The sequence below is a fragment of the Poecilia reticulata genome, chromosome 4 (genome assembly GCF_904066995.2).
Source record: "Poecilia reticulata chromosome 4, P_reticulata-male-v2, whole genome shotgun sequence".
NCBI lineage: Eukaryota > Metazoa > Chordata > Actinopteri > Cyprinodontiformes > Poeciliidae > Poecilia > Poecilia reticulata.
In genome coordinates this window covers 16,846,295-16,872,383 of record NC_088833.1, presented here as the reverse complement: position 1 = coordinate 16,872,383, position 26,089 = coordinate 16,846,295, and the positions used below count along the sequence as shown (strand labels likewise).

General features: G+C 40.5%; 1 protein-coding gene and 1 long non-coding RNA gene across 2 annotated transcripts in view; one reads left to right on the top strand and one right to left on the bottom strand.

The window, feature by feature from the left end:
- insrb (insulin receptor b) overlaps positions 1–25,105 on the top strand; it is an 84,396-nt gene extending 59,291 nt beyond the window's left edge. Inside the window, exons 4-23 of the mRNA XM_081606396.1 lie at positions 187–305; positions 6,752–6,891; positions 6,998–7,142; positions 7,230–7,444; positions 7,737–7,863; positions 8,049–8,287; positions 9,449–9,616; positions 9,691–9,889; positions 12,247–12,370; positions 12,539–12,692; positions 12,848–12,996; positions 14,174–14,330; positions 14,462–14,558; positions 15,068–15,135; positions 15,278–15,507; positions 16,752–16,862; positions 17,020–17,182; positions 17,286–17,415; positions 17,500–17,634; positions 17,894–25,105. Of these exons, the coding sequence (XP_081462522.1) occupies positions 187–305; positions 6,752–6,891; positions 6,998–7,142; positions 7,230–7,444; positions 7,737–7,863; positions 8,049–8,287; positions 9,449–9,616; positions 9,691–9,889; positions 12,247–12,370; positions 12,539–12,692; positions 12,848–12,996; positions 14,174–14,330; positions 14,462–14,558; positions 15,068–15,135; positions 15,278–15,507; positions 16,752–16,862; positions 17,020–17,182; positions 17,286–17,415; positions 17,500–17,634; positions 17,894–18,248 (3,225 nt within the window). The 3' untranslated portion in view covers positions 18,249–25,105. The remainder of the gene's footprint in view (positions 1–186; positions 306–6,751; positions 6,892–6,997; positions 7,143–7,229; positions 7,445–7,736; positions 7,864–8,048; positions 8,288–9,448; positions 9,617–9,690; positions 9,890–12,246; positions 12,371–12,538; positions 12,693–12,847; positions 12,997–14,173; positions 14,331–14,461; positions 14,559–15,067; positions 15,136–15,277; positions 15,508–16,751; positions 16,863–17,019; positions 17,183–17,285; positions 17,416–17,499; positions 17,635–17,893) is intronic.
- LOC145551458 (uncharacterized) lies at positions 266–16,745 on the bottom strand. The gene is made up of 3 exons (XR_014087303.1): positions 15,808–16,745; positions 14,442–14,546; positions 266–351 (listed from the first exon to the last, which is right to left on the bottom strand). It is a non-coding gene; the product is annotated as an uncharacterized LOC145551458 (long non-coding RNA).
- Positions 25,106–26,089: the final 984 nt, after the last annotated feature.

The following is a 26,089-nucleotide window of genomic DNA, read 5'->3' as shown; positions in this document are numbered from 1 at the left end:
GAAATGATGATGAACAAGAACAAGATGAGACCACAGCCATATTTTGGGGGAAAACTAAGACTCGCCACATTTTTTTTCAGGGATCAGAAGCCATTTTAATTAATTCAGTATAATAGAAAATTTTTTTAGCCACCGAAACAGATTAGGTGGGCTGATGTCTTTTTTTCTTTTTTCTTTGTTTTGCAGGACCTTCACAACCAGTGTAAGAAATCTAAAAACCTGGATGCCAACTGCCATGAGTACGTCATCCACAACGGCGCCTGCATTCAGGAGTGTCCTTCTGGATACAGCAGCAACTCCACTACGTAAGTCTGGCTCGCCACAAGCTCACATGCAAACACGTCTCGGAGGCTGCCATCAACACAAGAAAAACAAATGTGTGGTGGTTAGTGAGCACAATGACATTTGTACACAAACGTACAAGGGCGCTGTTGAGTAGAGAGATCTATTATCTGAGTAAAGAAAGCGGTGGGGGCTGATTTTTTTTTCTCCCCCTTTGGGGAATTTTAATCGTTTATTTCTCCATTTTTGTTATTTGTACGCTCATCAGTGAAATCAATCTTTTAGGCTTAAAAAATGTGAAGGACTTCTGCAGTAGGGTTATTGATATAGTGAATGTCAAACTGCAGTTTCTCGTTGCGTTTAACTGACTTGCCATCTTTGGTTTTGTATCAAAGAATAATGACTCATAGCGTTCACTTTCCAGCAAAAAGTTCAGTTTTATGAGTCACAAAACAAACAAACCTAACAAACTAACTATTGAACTGGAAGCACGCAATGTGGAGTTTCTAGTCTTTACTTTATATTAAATTTCTCAAATAAGCCCATTTTGTTCCCATAGTTTCCAGTATTTTTTAATGGTTACAAAGGTTAATTAAGTCCCAATTCAATTATTTGCCATTTAAACAGTAAGGACTTGTCTGATGTAACAAGAAGCTGGTAAACAGTCTCTGTGCTGTTTGACTCAAAATGCAAACTGGATATATTATTAAAATTTAATTTTAAAGAACAATCAGCCGTCATTTTTATAAAAGTGTTCTTGTAATATTGCATCCTGTTCAGCTTGTTTATTGTGTATGAGGAGTTTGACATTACTTATTTTTCCTGGTGACACTTGTGTTGTCAAACTGCACCAGCTTTAGTAATCTGTCAAGGAGCTGATTATTTAGGATTGGACGTTTCACACGGTTGTTTCGTATGGCATGGTTTATCAAAGGGATTTGAAAGATCAGTTTAAAGGGTCATAAACACATTTTATCCTACCGGAGAAGATTATGTCTGTGCTTAAGGTGACCGGAGTAGGATATGCCAGAGAGGTGGAAAACTGAAGGAACTGATAAAGAGCCACATAGCGAGGCCTTTATCCTGCTACTCTTTATCACCGGTGCAAAAATCATTCAAAAATCTGTTATACCTGCTTCTTTTGAGCTCACCGTTTGATCTGCATTCCAATAATCAAGAGCAGTCTTACTTGTTGCAAAGGAAAATCACTGTCATGCTTATTTAGCCTCACTGGCTCTTGCTAAACCAGGGAGATGCGTGTTTGTTTAGAAGCCAAGTATGTGTTTTGGAAACCACTCCTGTTTACACGCTCACTAAACGCATGCATGAGGCTTGAGCAACGAGTATAACATACTTTCCAGCAGGAGGAATGAAATATTCATGTGACTAAATCATTAATGCGAGCTATTGCAAGAGGCGACAGTCACACCAACCAAAGACAACGACGACCTGAGATCAATATGAAAAGTCGGGGGCAGGTTTGTGTTTCACAAAGCCTCTGGGTCTGCAGCGCTCTGACAAGATTTATTGATGCCACTCATGTATTCCAGTATGGTTTGCGGCTGATGTTTTTCGCATCTATTTTTCCAGATAAAGTCTTCACTAACGTTGTAAATGCGAGTTAGATGCACCGTGTGTGTGTGTGTGTTTTGTGAATATCACTCGCCAAACTGTACACTGAGGAAGCTGACCTCTGCGTCTTAAAGGTCAGAGCCAAAATCCTACATAAGAGGCAGAGTAGAGCCTCACAGCCAGGGCTGCAGGGTGAGGAAGGCGTCTGGACCGCACATCAGCTGTGAAGAATTAAATTAATAAGAGTTTTGCCTGCTTCACTGTTTCTCATGGCATAGCAGACGCTATAATTGGTGTTTTTTTGTTTTTGTTTTAAACAACACAGATTGATTTGACTATTATATAGAATATAATTTGAAGTGCTTTAAATTAAAATCAAGCAACTAGAAGGAAAAACACTTGTACTGAAAAGGAGAAAAACAATCACAGAATAAAAGTGAAATTTAAGTTTTGCATTAAGCAGGAGGAACGTTAAAATGTGAATCTAAAATAAATAGATAAAAAATGATTAAAATGAAATAAAAATAATGATAAAAGCATTCACCTATTCCTCAGTTTTCACTGAAAAACCTTTATCCTGGTTTTATATGGATGTAGTAACAGCCTTTATGTGAATTGTAAACTAGTTGTTACAGCACAACGACACCCAGGCTTCTTTGTGTCTTGTGCTCACTGAGATGAAGTAAGTGGAAATCTCTCACTTTGTATGGCTGGGATTAAAAACAAAGACGTTTGTCATCTTCCTAGCATTAAGCTGAAGGGAAACTCTTACCGCTACCTATTGGTATTTTGACTCCACTGATGCAGTGACTATAAGGAACCGTAGTCATGTGGTGACACAGAAATATGAAGCTGCGATTCACCAGGAGGGTGAGAGATGCCGTAGCGCTCCATAATCCGAGCTGGGAGGAGAAAATGGATGTTATTCAAGAACGGCGTCTTGAGAAACCCTATGTAGGATTTCTCCTCATACTCATCCAAGTAAGACCTGGACCACAGTATGAGAAAATCCCCTTTTTCCTGTCCGTTTTTACGCTGTAATTGAGTGTTGAGCGCAACGCTGAGATCCAGTAAAGCGACAGGAAGTAGAGTTTCAGCACATGACGGCCGTGATAACAAGGCTCTGTGGGGAAAAGTTCCTCTCTTTTGTACCTCCATCCTACTCTGGAGAAATGTTTGCCGGTGTTGTGATGCTGCTGAGTTTTGAACCTTTAAATCTCACCTTTTAGTGCTGGTGGTTGGGTCGGAAACGGATCCCGTGAAGTGCCTGAAAGTTTTCCACAGCAGAGTTTGCGTTTGCATGTGCGTCCATAGATATCGTGCGATAAACAAGACTTTTCCATCAGGCCCGTGTTGCAACACCGCGGCTGATGTGTGTTTTAGTTAAAGGAAGAGCTAATGTCATCACAGATGCGCAGCTTCTCACAAGCTGCAGACGCAGTCGTAAAATTGGATGGTTGCAGGATATTTTATTTACTTACATTGTATTCATGGAGGTGTACGGCAGCTTTAACCATAACTGCTGTAATGATCCAGTGAGGGCCGATGGGATGTTTCCATCTGTCTATCCGTTTCTTTTGTGTCCTCCACCACAGAGTTGGGAAGTAAGTAGGACTAAAAAAGTAGGACTAAAAAATGTACTTACAAGTGTTTTTATTATTTAGTATAAAGTATCGCTACTTTTACTTGAGTAAAATTTCTGGATTCTCCATGCGAGTGACTTCACAAGAACAAACTTGTTTTAACCAAAAATTAACCAGACACAAAAACACCTGCAGTTTTTGTTAAAGTGACGTTTTATATTGAAAACTGAATGAATGTCATGAATTTTTCTTTTGTCTGATTTTGTTATTTTATAATTATGCCATTTATATTAATTATTTTAATATTGGTCTTTAAAAAAACAAAATTTCAGCATAATGTACTGTGTATTTCGTTCCTTTTGATGATGGGACTTTTAAATGTTTTTCTCAGTTAATGAATACTTGAGTTGCCTTTTTACTAAATACTTTTCTGAGAAATGTCAGACTGTTACTTTTTTATTTTACTTGAGTAAAAATATATCAAAGTAGTTCTTTTCCTACTTGAGTACAAGTTTTGGTTTCTCTGCCCAATTTTGCTCCATCCGTTCATCCGTCCGTCTGTCCGTCCGTCCATGTTTTGTGTTGGCATGGCTGAAACCTTCTTTCATAGTGAACTTTTTTATTCATGGAAGTAAATCAAAAGTGAACTGAGAACTCTGCTGACTTTAGTCTGGAAAGTTATAAAATTTGGACATGAAAAATGTTCATTATTGGATATTTCAGTGCAGCTCCCAGTCTTAATGTCTTCATTTCACAAATCTGTAACATTCCTCAAGATATCACACATCAAAATACGTTGAGCTTTATTACGGCATACTGTACACATTTGGAAATTTGCTCCAATCTGTTTTATGACGTTAAATTCATTTCAACTTCTCTTCCAAACAGCGTTTCGCCACATCTGCTGCTCTCAGAAAGCATCTGCTTCTGTCTGCTATGGGAAAGGAGTTTGCTCATCTTTTTTTGGACAACGTGACAGCGAGCACGCAGTCCCACATTTGGTGTGGTTCTGTCAGGGTTGGGCCGAAACCAAAACCTGAGCGTCAGCTGCAGGCCTCTGCTCTAGATGGTTCCAACAGCCCCCTAAGTCCGAGTCACAGGGTTCAGATAAACACTGTCCCTTTAAGAGCTGCCCTCGGAGCCACGGCCTGTCTGCCTGTGTGTCTGTGTTTTTGGTACAACAGCCCAAAACATTCTCCCTTTTCTGCACTGCAACTAGAGCGTTACGCTGGAGAGGCAGAGTATATGTTTTTTTTTTTTCCCTCCATGTGTGGGAGACGGAGAAAGACAACATGTCCTTGAATTTTTCTTATTATTCATTGTTTTGGAGCGCTTGTTACCGTGTTTTCACTCGCTCAAAGAGGAACACTTAGTTGGTCTTTAATTGGTAGAAATTCTCGAGCGTTCGGTAAACCGTAAACAAAGATCATCGGGCCTGGAACTGGGAGGTTTCCGTGTCTTTGTACTAACTGCCATTGTGAGGACAGCGCAGCAGGAAGAGGGAGAAAGTCAGGGCACGGTCCTTGAGAGAGGGATTATAATAGGAGTTACATAAACAGAATTTAAAGCATGAAGAGATTTCAAGCAGCAGTTTGTGCATAGCTTATATGTTTCCCTCAGCAAACAGCAGCATCCTTTGTCAGCTGATGTCCCCATGTGCAGGGGCTTTAAAAACAGGTGACCGCATCACCTTCTACCTGATCTAAACTTCTTAAAACTACCAGCCAGAATTTTACACAAAAACTTTAAATGGGGTTTGTCAACTATAGACCAACATGCCATCATTTATTTTTTCTTTTGTTTTGCTGTTTTGCAGTTGAATAATTAAAACAGCATCCCAAAGAGAAATTTTAAGCGCGCTCCTCCCGCCATTTACATCACACGAGGCATTTATTCTTTTCAGTTAATATACAACACTTTTATATAGAAACATACGCCTTTTATCCTTTAATAATACATGCATTAAGACCACTTAAAAATTAAAACAAGTCAAACCTGAACATTTATGAATCCCTTCTTTATGTTTTTGGTTTCCCCCCAAAATATTGTGATCTTGTCATCATGAATCCATAACATGGATGGACCAAATAGGGTTTACTGAGGCCAACTGATCAGTTATAATCTTCTGATGTCATCGACACTGTTGTTGCCATGGAAATCAATGTTTCATTATATAGATATTGTCGGTGCACATCTGTTACTGGAAAAAAAAAAAAAGATATGAGTTTGCTTTTTAGCATTCCTTACAGTTGTATTGTCAGCATTTTAATCTTTCTGTCAAAGGATTAATCATTATCTTTCAGCTTTTCTCCACACATTTTCAAGTCATTTTCAAGCGAAGCTCTTCGGGCTTGAAAGCTATAGTCTGTAAAAAGGAACAAAAAGACGGATTAAGCTCTTTAGGAATTGTTCGAGGGGTCTTCGAAGCTCGTTTGTCAACGAATTTCCTAAAAGGCGCTATCGGGGTCTCTTTGTGCTGTGAAATCCCGCGATTTTGTGCAGAAGTGCACGTGTGCAGGCAGAGGACGTCACCGAGCGAACAGAGAGACAAAGCAACAGGTACGAGTCCCTTTGGGAGCTGCTGCGGTGTTTGTTTGGGTTTGTCAGTGATTACGCTCTCTTTGATCATTCACGTCGGTCGCCTCGGTCCAAATAAACATCAAGGAGGTGCAGAATGTGAACGAGAGCGGGTGTAATCTGCGTTTTACGGGCTCATTATGGGAGTTATCTGATTACCGGAGAGAAACATTCACTTCTGAATTGTGAGCAGATTTTTTGCAACCAAGCAGACAGAAACTGGTTGTCATTTGAATCCCAAATTGATTTGATTTGCAATCACTTCCTAGATATGACAACCTCAAATTTTATATATTTTCCTGGGATTTTATGTGGTGCAGTAAGACAAAGTACACAATGATTGTGAAGTAAAAGAAAACTGATGCATGTTTTTTTTTTTTTTTACATTTAAACACAAGTGTGATATGGATTGATATTGAGCCCAGTCTTACTCTGATAACCTTTAAAGAAAATCTGACTCATAATTTGTCAATTTGGACATTTTCTGTGCATTTGGAGCTCTAGGACACTCATTGTATTTTAGAATGAAATAGAATAGAGTAGAATTGAATTTATTGTCATTATATTTGAAGGCACAACGACGTTGAGGATCCTCCTACTGAGCCACCCTTCATCGCTGGATTATGACTATTCATTTAAAAAACCCCAAAAAAGAACAAACAAGAATATAACAAAGAAACAACAGATTTGAAAATTATGTACTGGTTGGTTTAATCTCAGTTCTCGTGTTTGTTTAGGCTGACCTGTGAACCTTGCGCGGGCCCCTGTCCTAAAGCATGCCAGGGAAATAAAACGATTGACTCTGTAACTTCGGCCCAGGCGCTAAGAGGATGCACCGTCATCGAGGGCAACATGGTCATCAAGATCCGAGGAGGAAGTAAGTAGTTTTACCCACTGCCTCCAACAGCTGCATGTTCTGTCATTCTTTGTTCTGTATAATCGTCTCTGCCTGGCTGCAAACTCCACTGTCCTCCTGCTCGCAGCGAACATCGCGGCCGAGCTGGAGGCCAGCCTTGGACAGATCGAGGTCATCAAAGGTTACCTGAGTATTCGCAGAGCCTACGCGTTGGTCTCCCTCTCCTTCCTGCGAAAGCTACATACCATTAAGGGAGAGCAACTTGAAGCAGAGTAAGCGCTCCTTCTCCCACCTCGTCTCATATTTAGTTCATGCCAGGACCAATCCGTTAACCGCTTATCTCTGCTCTCCTCCGTTAGTAGCTACGCCTTTTACGCGCTCGACAACCAGAACCTCCGCCAGCTGTGGGATTGGTCCAAGCACAACCTGACGATTGAGCGAGGCCGCACGTTCTTCCACTTCAACTCTAAGCTCTGCATGTCGGAAATCAGAAAGCTGGAGGAGGTGACGGGAACCAAGGAGCGCAACCAGAAGAACGACATTGCAGCTCGCACCAACGGAGACCAGGCCTCCTGTAAGAGTCCTCATGTCTGACTCAGTAAACACTTTTGGATAACAGATAGGAAAAATATTTTCCACCCACTCGCATATGCACCACTTTGTGTAGGTCGATAACATCTCAACAACATATCAAGTTTGTAAATTTTATGTTATGAAATGTTTTTAAAGAATTAACGTCTTTGTTGAAGTTTTGGATAAAACTTCATCTTATCAAACTTTAATTATTTTCGGGTTAGAGACCAAAGGTTTCTGTGTATTTCAAGCTATTTATACAGATATGCTGACCCCTGACTCTTGTTGTGTAGGTGAGATGCAGCTGCTGAACTTCACGTCTGTCAAGGTCAGGTACAACATGATCATCCTGAAGTGGAATTCGTTTTGGCCGTCGGACTACAGAGACCTGCTGGGATTTATGGTTCTCTACAAAGAGGCGTAAGTGGGAGGTTTTTATATCCCGAATGATAAGCTTTGTTTTGTTTTATTACAGGTATTGTTATATTTTATACTGATATAGTCATTGTGCATTCGTTTTTTTTTTTTTTTTGTTTTTTTTTTTGCTTTTTTCTCCTGAATCTTCTTACTAACGTTTTTTATTTATTTTTTTATGCCAAACGCAGCCCGTACAAGAATGTGACGGAGTTCGACGGACAGGATGCGTGCGGCTCAAACAGCTGGGTGATTGCTGACGTTGACCCGCCGCCCCGCGCCAACCAGGAAGATCCAGGCTACCTCATCCGGTCGTTGAAACCCTGGACCCAGTATGCCATCATGGTGAGAACCCAGCTGTCTGCGTCCGACGAGCATCAGGTTCATGGAGCCAAGAGTAACATCATGTATGTTCGCACGGACGCCTCAAGTAAGTAGAACTGACCCTGATGTTCGTTTTTAGATTTTTAAACTGCTTAGATGACTTATAAATGTATTTGTTTTTGTCAACTGGGTCCGGATCTCATCTTTGACAGAACCGCTTAGCTTAACTTGCTTTAAAGCAGAGTTAATAAAAATCCGAGCACTGCATGCTGAACAATTACTAGACGTCAATTGATACAGCTTTTAAAGGAAAGTGCTTATTATGAAACAGAACAGCAACTCTTTCTGCAGGTTTTGTTCAAGCATAATTAAAAAAGAAACAAAACAAAATTGCCAACGAGGCATATCACAACAGAGAGAACACTGGTATCTGTAAAGATCCTCAGCAGAAAACAGATTCAACATTACCAAACAATTTGTAGCGATGTGCAGAGTCTGATAGAAATAAACAATAAATGATCGTTAGAACATTAAAGGGTAGTTTTCAGTCTGAGGAGTTTTTAATTTGTCAAAAAGGAGAGTTTCTTTCCCTGTGTATTAAATCATTTCAAATTTTTTCCTTTTTTCTACAAAAAATATTTAATGAAACTGATAATTATTGACCTAACCCCAGGAAATTTAGGTTACTTATCTTACAGTCTGAGTTTTTATTCAATAAAACATGGAATCAAACAGCTGGTCTGTTGTATCGTCTTATCTTTCATCTTCTTTCGCTACGTTTTCCTTCATAAAACAGCTGTCCGTACCATGACCGCACTTTGCTTCGGTGTTGTGAATGTTCATTAGTTGTCTGGGAACAAATCTACTTTGTGTGTTCTTATGAAATTGAAATTCTAAGGGAAATTGTAATAAAACCATGACCGCAATTCTGCTCCTGACTACATAATTTCCTCTCCTGAAAACAATACACAGCATGTTTTGCGTGTTTAAACTTGGAACCGCATGCGTGCGGTGTTACTTAATTGCGTTCTTATTTCTTCCTTCTCTTCTGGCAAAGCAATAACAGCAAAACCTCTCACTGTTTAATGTGTGTCATATGAGAGTATTCGAATGAACCATCTCTGAGCTGCATAACCCTGTCGTCATTCCTGTTTTTGCTGGAACTGTGTGTTTGCATCCATGCAAGTCTATCAAACAGTTCTAGTTCAAGGCTGCACTGTGTCTTATTTTACAGTTTTGGCTAAATGTCGTCTTTTGCCTCCTTCAGAGCCCTCTGGACCTCTGGACCCCATCTCATCCTCGAACTCCTCATCTCAGATCATCTTGAAGTGGAAGCCTCCCACCAGCCCCAACGGCAACATCACCCACTATCGGGTCATCTGTCACAAGCAGGAGGAGGACAGTGACCTCTACAAGTTTGACTACTGCCTGCAAGGTTAGTGAGAAACTGAAGGCATCGGCTGTTCCCCTTTCTCCTGGCTTCACCTCACGCCGCTCCGTCCTCCCCAGGAATGAAGCTGCCGTCCCGCACCCCGACCCACCTCGACAGCGAAGACGAGCAGAAGTGGAACCGAACAGAGGAGCCCAACTCGGGGGGCGGGTGCTGCACTTGCCCAAAGACGAAAATGGAGATCGAGAAGCAGCAGAAGGAGATAGCGTACCGCAAGACCTTTGAGGATTACCTCCATAATGTCGTGTTTGAGAGCAAGTGAGTTGCCTCGGATTAACAGTCAGTTTATTTATATATAGCACCAATTCACAACTTGCGTCATGCTGAGTCTTTTCCAGAGTCACATTTCCAGATGATTTTACCCATTTTTATGAAATTTAAACCCTCAAATGCCTGATCAATTTTTACATTTTCCTTACAAAATCCTGAAAGCCACCGAAAGACAGGAAGGAAAGAAGGAATGACACCAAAAAGGAATAAAGAGAGGAAATATTCAACAAGACACATAGGAGGCAGAAAGTGATGGAAAAATAGAAGGAAAGGACACAAAGAAGGAGAAAGAGGAAAAGAAAGGGAGGACAGGAAAAAGTAAAGAAAAAAGAAAGGGACCCTGTGAAGAATGGATCCATGAAGGAAATCTGGAATAAAGAATGGAGATGCAAATATTTTTACAGTTTCTCATCTTTTTTCCATATTTTTTCTGACCTGGAAAACACCTAAATTCCTGAAATTTCAAGATTGTATTTGAACAAAATAATAAATTAATTAATAAATAAAAAATTGCAAACAAGATAAAAGTGTCATTTTAAAAACGAGATCAAAAATAAATCTTTGATAACTTACTGCAAAGTAAGCTTAGTAGAGGAGTCAAGTCGAAAAAGCACCAAACAAGTTGAGCCACCATTTTCACACAGTAATCGGCTACTTCACAATTGTTTACAACAGTTTCAGCAAACTTTTTTTTTTTTTTTTATCCCAGAAACCATGACGTTTTATCTCGAAGCAGCTCACATCTTTCTGTCTGTGGGTTTTCTTAGACTCTTGTTTTTGTGCAGAGCAACAATTTATGGGGGGCTGAAGGTGGGAGGTGCTGAGTGTCTGACCTTTTCTTCCCCTTGAAACACACACACGCACACACACACACACACACACACACACACACACACACACACACACACACACACACACACATACACATACACATACACTTCACACACTTCCCCAAGGGAGTGATTACTGTGCCCATTTTCATTTATGCCAGTCAGAGGTGCAATCATGTGAACTGAAATTTGGAAACACACAAACACTCTGCTTTGCACACTCATGGCTCTGGACGGGTCGAGCTCTTGGTACAAACAACAATCCTCGTGCTCCCTAAGTCCATCAACCAGAGGGAGACATGGGTGTTTTTCTTCCACCTGGCTGAGAATCAACTCGGCTGGAGCTAAGCATCAACAAGGCGACCGCTGCTGTGATTAAACATATGAATTCTGTGATTTTTTTTTTAAGTGAAGAAAAGTTTATTTCTGTGCTTTGACAAATATAGTGTCCTTCACAGGATTTATTGGTACCTTTGGTAAAAAAAAAATGCCTTAAACCCAATGTTATCTCACACTGGGAAAGAAATCAAACCTTTAAGATTTATTCTGTGACAAAAAAATATCATTTTAGGAAATAATTGTTTCTATAAAATACTGATTTTTCTTTAAAAAAAAAAAAAAACAACTAAAGAAGCAATTTTAAAAGTAAGAGTTTTTTATATTGATCAGGGTTTCAAACAACTTATAATTAATAATTCACAACTTGTTTCCATGGTGATAGAGAGGCCTATTTCTTTTAGCCACTGACCTCTAGGCCCATATTTATCTCTGCACAGTGAGCTTACTGGAGAATGGAGGATGCTGTGAATCTGTTCATCATCAAATAACCCAAGAAACTTTTCAGGAGATTAAAAAAAAAACAACAGCAAAGTAGTTGTTCAATTCTACCGTGTAATGGAATATGAATAAAGATTTTACTTCAATCTGCTCCTTTTTAAAAACGTTAGGAGGAAATGTAATTACTAAAAATGTTGGTATGTTAAATCTTTTAGTATCTGAACATGTTGGTGGTTTTAAATTATGATCATGGACCAAACTAAATTATTCTGAGGGCTGGATGTGGCACCCGCGCCTCAGTTTGGACAACCCTGATCAGCAGAAGAACAAAAATCCCTCTTTCTCTGTTCCATCGTTGTGTTATTGTGGAAAGTGTTTTTCTGTTGACTAGAGACAGCAGGTCTGCCAATAAGTGCGACACCAGTTATGTTGATTAAAAGGAAAACAAATCTCAAAATTAAATTTTCTTTCCCACTAGAGATGTTTTCAGTCTGTTTACTCGTTTTTTGGCAAGAGTTGCCAAACAAGTGTGGATTTTGCCAGATAATCAGAGGCGCTGGAGGTGAAGGACGCTTCTCTCAGTGGCGTCACATGCTGCAAGTGGCTGCTGGCGTCTTGAACATTCTGGAGGGAGTTTATCGTTTCGAAGCCATGACGTCAGACCGATTCCTGTGAAAGCCGAGTTCGAGGTCACGATTTTTTTGCTTTTTGTAACGTCTCCTTGTCCTGTTTTCCCAGACAAAGTCGTCCACGACGCTCTGTGGAGAATCCTGAGCCCGTCGACTCCACTCACTTTTACTCCACAATGTCCAGTCTGCAAACCACCACTGCCTCGTACAAGGAAGAAGAGAAGGACGATAAGGTATCCCGAGGTCTCAAAAAAATAGTTCTGTTTCACGGGTAAAGTTCTCATTCGGTGCTTTGTTTGGTTTCGGATGTTGGTTAATAACGCAGTGTGAAACCCGCTTTATTATTTTTACTGCATCTAGTCGCACAGTCAAACTAATTCCCTCTCCTCATTTCTGCTCAGGTGGTGGAAAATGTGTTTGGAAGGGAGTCAACGGTCATATCCAACCTGCAGCACTTCACCAGCTATAAGATAGAGATCATAGCCTGCAACCATCCCACTGACACCAGCCGCTGCAGCATGGCCACCTACGTCAGCGCCCGGACCATGCCGGAGTGTAAGGACCCTCTCATATATCAGTTCATAAAAATTTACAAGTTGGATAGATGTTTAAAAGCTACCACTGATCTTCTTGTTTGTCAAACTTAAAACTAACGCCATTGATGTTTGAGATGCAATTAACCCCACTGAGATGCTGCTCCTAATGTCCAGTAAAAGCAGACGACATCCCGGGCCCGGTGACCCATGAGATTATGAACGAAGAACCTCCCCATGTGCTTGTGAAGTGGCACGAGCCTCCATCGCCTAACGGCCTCATCATCCTTTATGAGGTGTTCTACCGCAAGGTTGGAGACACGGAGGTAAACCTCGGCAGCCGATGCAGATTTACAAACATGGTCATCACACCAGAAATCTAAAAACTCTGAGAAATATTTCTACTACTAGGCTTTATACCATTCTATCTATCCATCCACCCTTTTGTCAGTGGAAAAGAAAAAGAAAGTGACTTTTGTGTGCACCTCCTATCAAAATTGGATTCTGGTTCTGGTAGACAAGGTGCACATCTGTGACAGTGTGCGCGTTTGGCTCTGGCTGTTTCCTTGCTGCAAATGTGTGATTGAAAGCCAGCATTAGCTACTGCTCTGTTGCCAAAGTGACAGAAGCAGGAAGGAAGGTTTCAAATGCAGCATCTCAAACTGCATCTGCACTGCAGAGGAAGCAGTCAAGTCACACACATGCAGCCTAAACATAATGATCTATAATTTATTAAAAATACTTTTCAGAGCATAATTAATTAACCAGGTTGTTCCTTTGTGGTTGCCTAAAGCAAAACACAGATGTAAAGATATTTTATTGTTCATGCAGTAATTGTTATACAGCCAACATTTCTTAAAATGAAACAAGCACTGATTATGTTTAGCCTTTATTTTGTAAGATAATTCATTCATTTTGTAACATGAGTTCTTTGAAGGTTTGAGTGCAGGGGCAGTGCACAATAAAATAATTTAGTCCCTAATCAAAGCTTTTAAAGATGAATGTTTGAATTAAGGCGTCATGTGTCATTAATTGTGTTTTCTAAAACTTTACATATCTGTAAATCCACAAAATAATGCAAGAAGCCTTTTTTGCACTATTTTGCAACAAAGACAAAAATAATGCCTTTTTTGGGCATTATTTTGCCCAGAAATAATGCCCAAAAAAAGAGTTTTAGGAAAATTAAGAGTTTTCCTGAAACTCTTAATAAATAAATTTCCTAGGTTTTGGGTCATTTTGGTTGAGATGCAGCTTTATGTGACTGCATTTCCATCTGTATCCAAAGTTTCTCTCCTGCATTTAAACGTAGATTCATTTCCTTTCTTAAAAAATCTTCTTGAACACAGGATCAGACCACAATTTTTGGTTTGAGTCTTTCACTAAAAAGATAATACAACATCAGAGTTTGAAATTCTTCATTTTTATCCAGTGTTTCTTTCCAATTACCTTACGTCTCATTATTTGTTAAGCAAACTCATACTTTTTCCCCTCTTTTTTTTCCAGCCCCACTCAATTTGCGTGTCACGGCTGAGCTACGAGAAGTTCGGTGGCACAAAGCTCACCCTGCTGCAGCCTGGGAACTACAGCGTGGTCGTCCGGGCTACGTCGTTGGCTGGAAACGGATCTTTTACAGAAACCACATACTTCTTCATGCCCAGCCGTAAGACAAGATGACGTCCAGCTTTACCAGATGTTTATAGTTCCCTTTTCTTCATAATGCGATTCACGGTTTGCTGGATTGACGTTCATAGTGATACGTTTTCTTACTCACCGTCTTCTGTCTTCCTGCAGCTGATTCAGGCATAGCTTTGATTGTTTCCGCTCCAATCGTCTCCTCCATCTTGCTGGTGTTCGTGGGAGTCATCGCCTTTTATGTCTTCAAGAAAAAGTAAAAATTAAAATAAACTTTGTCCCAGACAACATTCCATCATCTCTTACAATACAGCCACAAACCTCAACATGTTCTATTGGGATTTTTGCTGGTAGACATACACAAAGTCACCAAAATTATAAAGTGGAAGAAAAAAATCATGCATGTTTTTCAAATGTGATGCTTATTTTTATTTTGATGGTGTTCGTTGAAGGCCTCAGAGGTTTTTTAAGGCCCTACACTCTACTGATATTAAATAAAGCAGAAGGAACTGGACTTTTCACATGTTGAAGTTAGAAATATTTTTTATCTGAAGTTGCAACAAATGATGAAAATGTTTGTGTTTTCATTTAGGAGGAAGTTAATTATTTGCTTATCTGCATCTTTTAATGTATATCAAAAAGACTAATTGGTTAATTGAATAATCTGCAGAATGTGCCTTTTTTTTTTAATCCAATGAACCGATTAATTGTCAGAGTAATCAATTACTAGCAGCGTCTCACATGCTTTCTGTGCTTGTTTTATAGGCAAACTGAAGGTCCATTAGGAGATCTCATCACCTCACCAAATCCTGAATATTTCAGCGCCAATGACAGTAAGTCCAAAATGTACCCTATTTTGCTTTTTCTGTTTTCCTAAGTATGTTGGCACCGTAAAGGAGAAGAAGTCAGCTCTAGGTCTGTGAAAAGTTCCTGCAGCCATCCGTGTTGTATATATATATATATTTTTTTGTTTAGTGTATGTTCCCGACGAGTGGGAGGTTCCCCGGGAGAAGATCACGCTGCTCCGGGAGCTGGGTCAGGGCTCCTTCGGCATGGTGTACGAGGGAATCGCTCAGGACATCGTCAAAGGAGAACCGGAGACGCGCGTCGCCGTCAAAACCGTCAACGAATCGGCCAGCCTGAGGGAGAGGATCGAGTTCCTGAACGAAGCGTCGGTCATGAAGGCCTTCAGCTGTCACCACGTGGTACGGACGAAAGCCATCAGCGTCCGGCACGCCGAGGCGGCTCGCTGACTCACAGCTTTTTGTCATGTCGCTGAAAGCAGCATGAGCACATGTGACTCACGGAGTCATGACTCGCTTGTTGTGCTGAAGCTGCCATATTGACACGCAGCTAGACTCCAAAACAAATGTTCACACTCCGCGAGCGATAGTGCCTGCCATTACTATTTCATTACACAACCTGTGGAGGAGCAATTAAGCCGCCGCGCTGTCGGCTAAAAGCAAAACCGTGTTGGGATGTAGAGGAGGAGTTTTATTATTTACCTGGGTAGGAGTAGAGATAGTCCACATTGAGCAATGATTTGTAAAGGTTGCAACTTGTCTGCATAGCAAAGACTCTCGCGCCGATCCGGGAAAATATTTATATTTAATGCACTTGTAGTCAATGAATAATATGCAAGCTACTGTCTATTTTTATACGTTTTGTACTTTTCCAGCACTTTAGATATATAATGTAACAATATTTATTCAATTGGATGTGTTAGATAATATCTGGTTAAATTTAAACATTTAAATGCAAATTTCCCACTTTCATTGTCTGGAAAATGAGCCATTTCAAAAACCTTTTAAATGGGTCGTCATAAATCAGCACCACCTGTCACCTAGCAACCACAACGGAATTCCACCCATCACCTAGCAACCCCAACGGATTTCCATCCATCACCCAAGCAGAGCTCCAGCATGTTTGGTCAGCTGGTTTTACCCGCTGTGCGTGCTATACAATGGCTGCTGGAAAAGACAAGTGTTGCTTACTTACCATCCAGAAACTCCTTGCTGCATCCTTGTTGGTTGTGCAGGAGGCCCCATTTCTGCTTTTCAAAGATGTCTGGTTGTATAATTGTGCGCCCGTTTGCAGCCACTTTCATGTGTGAATGTAAACGTTAAGTTGTGGAGCACTTTATAAATTTTATTTGTTTATAAAGTGAAACAGCTCATTCTGAAAGGAGCTCCAAATAGGCAGAACCTTTTGGAGACACAAATAGTCTCATCATCCAAGAATGATTTTGTTCCAAAAACGTAATAGGCATGTTTAGTGTCGCCCAAAGACCTATGCTAATGTGTTCAAGGAAGCATAACAGTTCACCTTTACTGACATGTCTGCTGAAACCACCCCCAATAAAAAATAAGTCCAAATAATAAATAACAAATGTTTAAAAATGACTTTAGTCATTTGTATGCAGTTTTTAATATTTTTAATGTGTTTATAGGTTCGTCTGCTTGGAGTTGTGTCCAAAGGTCAGCCCACGCTGGTGGTGATGGAGCTGATGACTCATGGTGACCTGAAGAGCTACCTGCGGAGTCTGAGGCCAGACTCTGAGGTTTGTTTGTCCTCCCACCTCCACATCACCATTTTTATTATCAGCAAAGAGAAAATGTTCCCTCAGCCTGTTGGGATTACAAACAGACTGAGTAAAGGGAATAACTCTGGACAAACCATGAAGACGTTTGTTGTTTTATGTGCGTTTTTCTCTCTAGAACAACCCGTCGGGCTCCCCGCCGCCCACTCTGAAAGACATGCTCCAGATGGCAGCAGAGATCGCAGACGGCATGGCCTACCTCAACGCCAAGAAGTTTGTGCACAGAGACCTGGCGGCCAGGAACTGCATGGTGGCGGAGGACTTCACCGTCAAGATCGGAGGTCCGTGCTGGTTTTGTTTTCCGTGATTTTTTTCCCCACTGTAAGCCCAGCGAGCGTGAGCGGATTTTCCTGCATGCTGACTCGTTATTTGCCTCCCACCCAGACTTCGGAATGACGCGGGACATTTACGAGACAGACTACTACCGCAAAGGAGGAAAGGGCCTGCTTCCTGTCAGGTGGATGGCTCCGGAGTCTCTGAAAGATGGCGTGTTCACCGCCCACTCCGACTGCTGGTACGTCACGCCTCGCCCCCCCCTCACCGACGCCGTCCTGAAAACAAACCTTTAGTCATGTTTGTGTGGCTCGGTTGTTTGCAGGTCGTTTGGGGTCGTGCTGTGGGAAATCAGCACGCTAGCGGAGCAGCCTTACCAGGGCTTGTCCAATGAGCAGGTCCTGAAGTTTGTGATGGACGGAGGGTTCCTGGACCGGCCCGACAACTGCCCTGAGAGGATGTAAATAGAGATTGTTTTTCCTTTCTAGTAACAGTAAACAGAGTCTTAGCAATAATACTCTTTTTCATGAAGTAATTCTGATTTTAATCTCTTTACTATGACTTGTAAAGCTCTTGCATCAAGCTAGTCGCGTTATGTCTTTGTGTCTTAATTATCCGAAATTGGACAAAACTTCAACATGTATGAATAATTTTGTAAATCTTTTTTTTTTTTTGAGGTGTGATTTCTTGTTAATCCAGTTTCGTGTCTCACCAACCAGGCACAGCCTGATGCAGATGTGCTGGCAGTACAACCCCAAGATGCGGCCGACGTTCCTGGAGATCATCGAGATGCTGCGGGACGACCTTCACCCGACCTTCCAGGAGGTCTCCTTCTTCTACAGCGAGGAGAACAAAGTCCCCGAGACGGAGGACTTCGACCTGGACCTGGACAACATGGAGAGCATCCCCCTGGACCCGTCATCTTATTCCCAGAGGGAGGAGAGCTTAAGTAGAGACAGCGGGCCCTCGGTGGCCCTCAGGGGGAACTACGAGGAGCACGTCCCCTACACACACATGAACGGTGGCAAGAAAAACGGGAGAATCCTGTCGTTGCCCAGATCGAGTCCTTCCTAACACCTCCTGTCCCCCGAAATGACTAGCAACACTTCCCTCGCCCCCACACCTCCCGTCTTTCAGTCCATTTTTCTGTACCCTGCAACCATTTTCTAACGATTTTTTTATTCTTAGAGAAACTATTCAAAAAAAAAAAAACTCGACAAAAAAAAAAAAGACACGGATCTCAGGACTTTGAATTTTCTTCCTCACGGCTGCCAAACCAAGGCAAGCAAGGGATGCAAATGCCTCTTTTTAACTTGCTCCACGACACATCAGACTTCACATTACCCAGGTTTGCGGTAATAGATTAAAAGCGTGTTTCCAGGACTCCTTGTGACGGAAACAATAATAAAACAAAATGAAATGAAAAAAAAAAAATCAAAACTGTGAACACAACAAACCTTAGACAACCAAGAAGGCTGCTCAACTTTCCCCACCACCCTCCTGCCGAACTGCATTTTCCACACTTCTGTGCTTTTAACTTTTTTTGTCTCTGCAAATCTTTTTACTCTGATGGTGGCCTTTTTTTAAAATACGTGGCCTATAAACTATAGAATCATGTCTAAGTAAATTCCTCTTTTTTTTTTTTTTTTTTTTTGTACGATGACTTAATCAGTGGGATGAATTGATCTTAGAACAAACATTTATTCCTGGAGGAACGTTTTCTTTTGTTTATTTTTCTTTTGTTTTTGGTTCTGCAAAATTCCAAACTGCACACAGATTTATCTGGTGTTTGGTGAATAGTTTTAATTTATTGGTTTTCTTTCCCTCCTCTTTTTGTTTCTGTGTCCTCACTTTGTGGCTGAAGGATATTTAAACAGTTAAAATTTGGACAAAAGAGTTCATCAGACTGACCAATAGCTGCTGCTTTGATATGTTATAGTGGGTTTAGAAATATATATATATATATATATATATATATATATATATATATATATATATATATATATATATATATATATATATATATATATAAAAAATAATGGCGTTTCTAAGCCAATGTTTTATATATAATATACTGTATAACATTGATGGGGTTTTGGTTTTGTAAATACTGTAATTGATATTTGTGTTCATCCGAGGCTTTGCTTGAGTTTTAATGTCTTCTTCTTCTTCTTTTAATAATTATTTTGGTTTTTTAGCCCCAGAAGTTACACTAATCTACCGTCAGTGCTCTCTGTGTCTTAGGCATCCAGCCCTTGATTATTTCTTATTCTTTAATTTTTTTACTATCTTGGGGGGGAAATTTCCCATTTCTGGAGGCAACTTTACTACTGGAGAAAAAAATGAAAAGATCAATAGCCTAAAAGCTTTACAAATGTGGGATCGAGGCCTTTATAGGGTCAAAGTGCTCCTGATACGTGTCCGTCTGCCGTTTTCTCTGGTCGCATCACAGTTTGCCTTTTGATCTGTTTGGCTGTTTTTGTGGAGGAAAAAAAAAAAGAAAAAAAGAAACTGAATTCAGTTGCAAAAAATTTGGTGTGGAAATTATGCAACTTTCGGTGTTTTAGTTCAAGTTTCGTCTGGGTTAGGGCTTGAAAGAAGGCAGGACGAAGTGGACGATGTTTGGGATTTAAATCAGGGAGAGTTTCTCCATCAAAGTCGAGGATTGATAAATCTCCCACAGCTCATTGCTCCTGCACCGCCGTCGCTTCCTCCACGGCTTCCTGCCGGCCGCTGAACTCTCCTCTCCAAAGAGGTCTGGTGGAAATTTCCACGTTTTCCTGGCCGAGGGCTGCAGAGAGATGCAGAAAGTTCCAAATGTCTTCACAGCCGGCAGTCCTGCTCTCTGTTCAGCACACCGAGTGGTGGGCTTGAGGGAGGAGGGATAATAAGGAGATTGTTAATCCTTTTCTCCTCCTTGCCATCACATGCAGTCAGAGCACGGCGTGCAGCAGCTTTCTCGCTCAGGACTGACATTCCAGGATTTTTGTCAAAACTCCCCGCTCCCCTCAAAATCCTGTTACGTTGGACTGTTTTGCTGTGTTCCTCTTTGGCCGCCTGTTTTTTTTTTGTTTTTTTTGTTTTTTTTGAAGACAAACTCTCACTTTTCACCCCATAAATCTAAAACGTTCCTGTCAGCGGCGCCAACGAATGAGCTAAAAAAGATTTCCATTCAGAGCAGATGGTGAGGAACTCGTTTCTCTCAAATGGCATTTTTCTCTAATCCTTTTCTTCGAGGACACAAATACTGTGATCGCTGAGCCCGCTTAGCAGCGTTCGTCTTTTAAAGGGTGGCCAAAGTCAGAGATTGCAGAGAAGCTGCCTCCATCTCTCACCAGTGCCTTTTTTTTTCTTTTTTTTTTCTCTCCAACAAAACCAGAGCCTCGCATGAGGCTGATGTAACACGCAGGAAACCGCTCCCCGTTGCACTCGCTGTTGTTGTTTTGACGTTACAAGAAACGCGAAAGGTTTCTGATATGTTCTTTGACACGAGGAGTCGTGTTTGGGTCAGTGTGGACAGACCAGGGTATGAATCGTTGCCACCTGGAGTCGTCTGAGGTTACAGTTGGCAGAAGGGGACAAATTTGTTGGTACAATTGGAAGACGTGTGTGACCAGCCTTAAAATCAGTTGTTTCCGTGTTGCAGTAGCCTTGTCTCGCTCTGAATATTTTGGGCCTTTAATTTGAGTACATTTAGTTCAAGAAAAATCAACAGCAGTACATTTACTGGCTTGATTTTGTGTGCAGGGAAACATTTTTATGTTAATTTGGAAGCTAGTAAATTGTTTTGGACATTTGTCCTCCTGCAAGGCTTAATATTGTGACAGATTATTGATACAGTCCACCAGCTTTTTGCTGAAATCTTTGCTAACAACGTCACCAGGAACAGTTGAGGACTAATTGGCCCGCAGCATCACAGATCCTCCTCTTTACAGTGGACATGAAGTTATTTTTTTAAGGTTTTAGTCTAATTTGACCAACGCACACGATTCCCAGAAGAGTTTAACAAACCCCATACAGTTTGTGACGTTTTTACAGAAAGGCTGAGTCTCTTTATCGACCACTTGGCTTGTGGATAGCATTTAATGGTTGCTATGGAGACTGGCAAAACCTTGAGGCCACGTATTCCCACAATTCCCAGTGAACTTTTTATTACATCCATCATACTAACTATAAGTTTATTTAAATCTTAAGCAAGCATAAGAAATCCTTCAGTCTATATATAAAATGATTATTTCTTATATATCCGTTGGATTTCTTCTGTGAGATTCTACTGCAGCAACAAAAAGCAGGACTTTATTTTAAGGCTTTTTGTTTTTTACACACATGTATCAGATTTAACCAACAAATTTGTCTGTGTCTGAAATGTTGAACAGTAATGCCAAGGATGTAAAGTCTTGAGCTCCATACTTGCCTTACCAGCTCCATGCTTGAGATATAAATGGGCAACAAACGACATTAAACCACGCAACTCTGGCTTATTAAGAGAAATTTAGAATATTCTACCAATTATGCTTAAGGTTTCCAACGCTGTCGCACTACAGTACGCACTAGTTTGCAGCATGGTCTCTGGTCTCATCTCCACATGCAAATGTTAACTTATCTTTGACAGTCTCTTTGGAAAAAGCAACTATTTATTTTGAACTGAACACACTTTCTTGCTTTGATTGAGCGTCGGTGAGGTTCCGGGTGGAGGAGCTGGCAGTGAGCAGCTCTGTTAATAGTTTGTAAGTAGTTGTCTTCGTCGTCTTTGTGTTTGGCCGGAGTCTACCTCAGCGCAGGAGGAGGAAACCGTTCAAAGAGCCTCAATCATCCCCACTGTCTGCTCAGCATCACTACAGAGAAAAATCACCTAATCCCACACACACATATGGTGTTAACTCTCCCCTGCCTTCTTTCATATACCCTTAGTTATTGCTTTGTCTTGTGTCACCTTGCGTTATTTTGAGTTAAACACAAACCTTGGAACTTGGTGAGCGGCTCCTTCTCCCGCTCCGCAGCTACAGGAGGAGGCGGATGACCTCCACGCTCCTTCTCTCTGCTCACATCTGCTGATTTCACAGCAGATCCTGAGTGTCTCTGTGATCACCTGTTTGCAGCCAAAGCTAACGAAGCTCAGCCACGGACCTCTGTAAAACGATCTTTCATCCTCATCTTATCTTGAGTCTGATTTTTGTCGTCTGTGTATGTTTTTTTTTTATCTTTTTTTTTTCTCAACTGTGAATATCAAGAGATGACCTTTTATTTTCTGTTATCGCCATGGATACGGTGGGTGGTCTGTTCACGACACAGACGTGCGGGCCGGGTTAAGCAGAACCTTTTCCCCCTGCTGCGGAGGAGAACAAGCTGACGGGGACAATCCTGTGTGCCATAAACAAAAACTTAACAGATTTAAAATCTTGATTGTAAATTTCCGTCTCAGGGAGGCGGCTCAATGCTTTGTCTCAAGAGCGTAAAGAGGAGGAGGAGGAGGAGGAAGAAGAGCTACCTACCTTTTTATCTACTCTAAGTCAATTAAAGATAATCAGGAATCCTCCGTCTTTGTGGCTCTGATGTGATGTGGTTCACACTGCCCTCTAGTGGCTCACAGGGGGCATTGCAGTGCCTTCTTAAGACTATTGGCACATCTGACTCAAACTGTCCCCCTGACTGACCTGTCTCCAACAATCACACAAGATTTTCCATCTCCAAGCATTAAATAAAAACATATTTGGTTTTTTTTTACGCATTCTGTTTCTTTTTCCTTTTGGCTGTAAATGCAGAAAAAACAAATACATTCTTTAATTTGTGACTAAGAGGAAAACAAAAGAAAAGCTGATGAACTCTACTCTGCTGAGCTCCAGCCTGCTTTGTTGATTGGATGAGAAATGTGCACCAGCTTGATGGTTTAATGTCTGTCTCTGATCCGTCTGTTACCACTGGGAGGCCCAGCCCAAAAGCACACACACACACACACACACACACGAAACAAAACAACAAAGCGTATCATTTGGAAATCTCTACAAATTATAATAAGCTCGTCAAACTGTAAATAGCAGCCGATGTCGTCTGTCCAGAAAAATGGAAATAAAGAGAAGCACTTGGTTTTAGGGAAGGTTCGCTAAACTCTTGGGTGAGAACAAAGCAGATTATGGTTTATCGTTTTTGTTTTATGCAGATATAAAAGTATTACATTTTAGAGATGTTGATTTCTATTTTTTTAGCCAAAGTAGGGGAGGATAAATACAATACTTTTTTCTGACTGTAAAGTTTTCCTACTCTTGTACATGATGAATTTAATGTTATCGATGTGTGTGTATATATCTTTTTCTAAATTTAAGATTATTGATTTTTCTTCTTTTTATTGTTTTTATGACCCGACCCACCGCACAGAAACATGCCCTCGTCTGTTTGTGTGTTTAATTAGGAGGAGCAGCAGCTTTCTAGTCCGAGGACAAGTTAAACAGGATGTGGCCTCAGACTTTTCGCATCCCATAATCCCACGCTAGTGTTGTGAATGTCGGCCGCCAAGGCCCCACTCTTTGAAACCGAACCTCGGTGGAAGCAGCATGTCAACCAAGAAGCCTTCTCTTCTCTCACCGATATGTCTCCTTCTTTTTAAATTGTCCATATAAAACGTTTTTACTTGAAATTTGGAGAAAAGCTGGAGAAGACCACTGCTCGTGTACGTTGAGGAGGGATTCTGGGATGAGATCCAGAATAAGATAATAATAAAAAAAAAAGGAAGTTAATTTGTGCTTTTGAGAAAGAGTTCAGCTCTCTGAAAGTCTGGAGGTGTTTCGTCTTGCAAAGATTGAAATGTTTGAGTTTGGTAAAAGCCCGTTTAAATTATTCTTATTTAGCAGATCTACTTCCTCTTATAATTAAGTCATCAGTTTACAAATCCTAAAAAGAACAAAAAAAAAATCTTATTTAAGAGGAAGATTTTTTTTCTTCTGAGATGATAGATGATTACTTCTTAACCTTGTGAACTGCCCTGTTTATTCAATTAAGCAAAGGTGAAATGAGTGGAGTGCCATCTAGTGGTAAAGCGTGAGATTACAATAACCTTTTTTGTTTTTCTCTCCTAATTTTACAAAGTACATTTGTTCCATGTACCTTCCACATATTTGCAAGGATTTTCAGCACAATTTGTTTTTCTAGAGGCTTTTATTAAAAATGTTTATTTCTTAGCAGGGCCTCACCTCACTCCAGCTCCTGCTCTGACTAAATCCTCCACTGTTTCATGTTAATTTATAACTTCAAATTGATAAATGATTGTAAATGGAGCCTCTTCATAGCGTTGAATCGAGCCGGTGGTCTGCTCCAGGTCAGAAACCTTCTGTCTGTTTTTGTTGTTGTTGTTGTCTGGTTGCTCCTCTTCATCCTCTCTGTCTCGAAGTGTCTTCTCTCGGTGCACATAGGTGGTTTCCCAGATTTCTGTGTGTAGTCCAGCAGGATACCTCTTTTTTAATGTACGTTTTATTGCGGATGTGTTCATTTTTGGAACATGTTGTGTATACATTACGGTGAGACGTTGTCGTGAATGCAGACAGCGGGTGTAAATGTGTGTTTGTACAGTCCAACCCCCTCTCCCCCCCTACAGAGGTTGTTTTACCCCCTCGTGCCCTCCTTCTCACCTCACACTGGATCCAGATGTGCCATGATCTGCGTTTGTGTACCACAGACAGCAAACATGTTGGAGTTCCTCTCGCTCACACGCATAAAACGCAGAGATAAACTGCTCATTGTACAGGATCAAAAAATTGTGCCATGACTAAAAGAACGCTTGACAATTTATTTTTTCTATACGTTTTCAAACGGAGAGCCAAGTAGTGACATGCAAAGAAAATGTTGCAATGATATGAAAATAAGAAAATCTTGCTGTGTGTAAATTATTCAACAATTAACTGTTTATATTAAAATTATGAATAAAATTATTGGAGAATATGCGTCCACTTGCAGTCCTTTGTTGCATGAAACTGTGTGGGGCCTTTTCAGATACAAACTCAGATCTGGTTTCAACAACGATCAGAATCCGTAGAGGCAGTTTCCTCCCGCAAAACGTCCCGGTTTGAAATCATAAAACCTTTCTGAACCTCAAAGTTATACAGATGTGCTCTATGTAAACATGTTATTTATATTTTTGAAAGAACTACAATACATTTTATTTACTGTTTTGGGTTTTAAAAGAAGAAAATATCTCTCCTAGAAAGAAGCTAAAATCGATAACCCGCTATTAAAATGCATATAATTATTTCATATTGTTGTTACTTCAGGGTTATATTTAGTATCAGTTTAAATTATTTCAGATTACAGATGATTTAAGTTTATATATAATGACTTCAAATATGGAGTAGCACACGTAATTCTTAATTTATTGATAAATATAGATAGTTGTTTAAATTTTATTAAAATTTTAAGCTTATTTTGGGATAATGATTATTTATTGATATATTTATATACATATTACATTTTAGCACTTTTTTCAAAGCCTCTGTTTCCCATGTGATCTTTTAATTTGTTATACCTGACTAGTCCTTTGGGGGGCGCTAGCGCCCACTCAGCAGGGAATGACACAGCAGAATCACCATTTCATCACAGAACCAAATAAACAACAAAAAACACGCATCAGGTTAGAAAACAAAACTGAAAATATAAAGTAATGAGGGATTACTTAATGTTTTTGCCTGAAACTGAAGGTTCCCACAACTATCACAAATATAACATCTGCACTAATGAGGGATTCATATCATTCTGACCTCTTGGTGCTGCGGCTAAATGAAAACCAATAAGTTCAGATAATGCACCGGGTTGTTTCCTTCTTTACATCCCAGGGGTGAGTATCCCTGCGCTGGGTTTGTATCAGTTTGGATTCAGTCGGCTTGTTTATTTTTCATCCATCTTTCATCAGCCGGTTCCGAATGTTTTCAGCT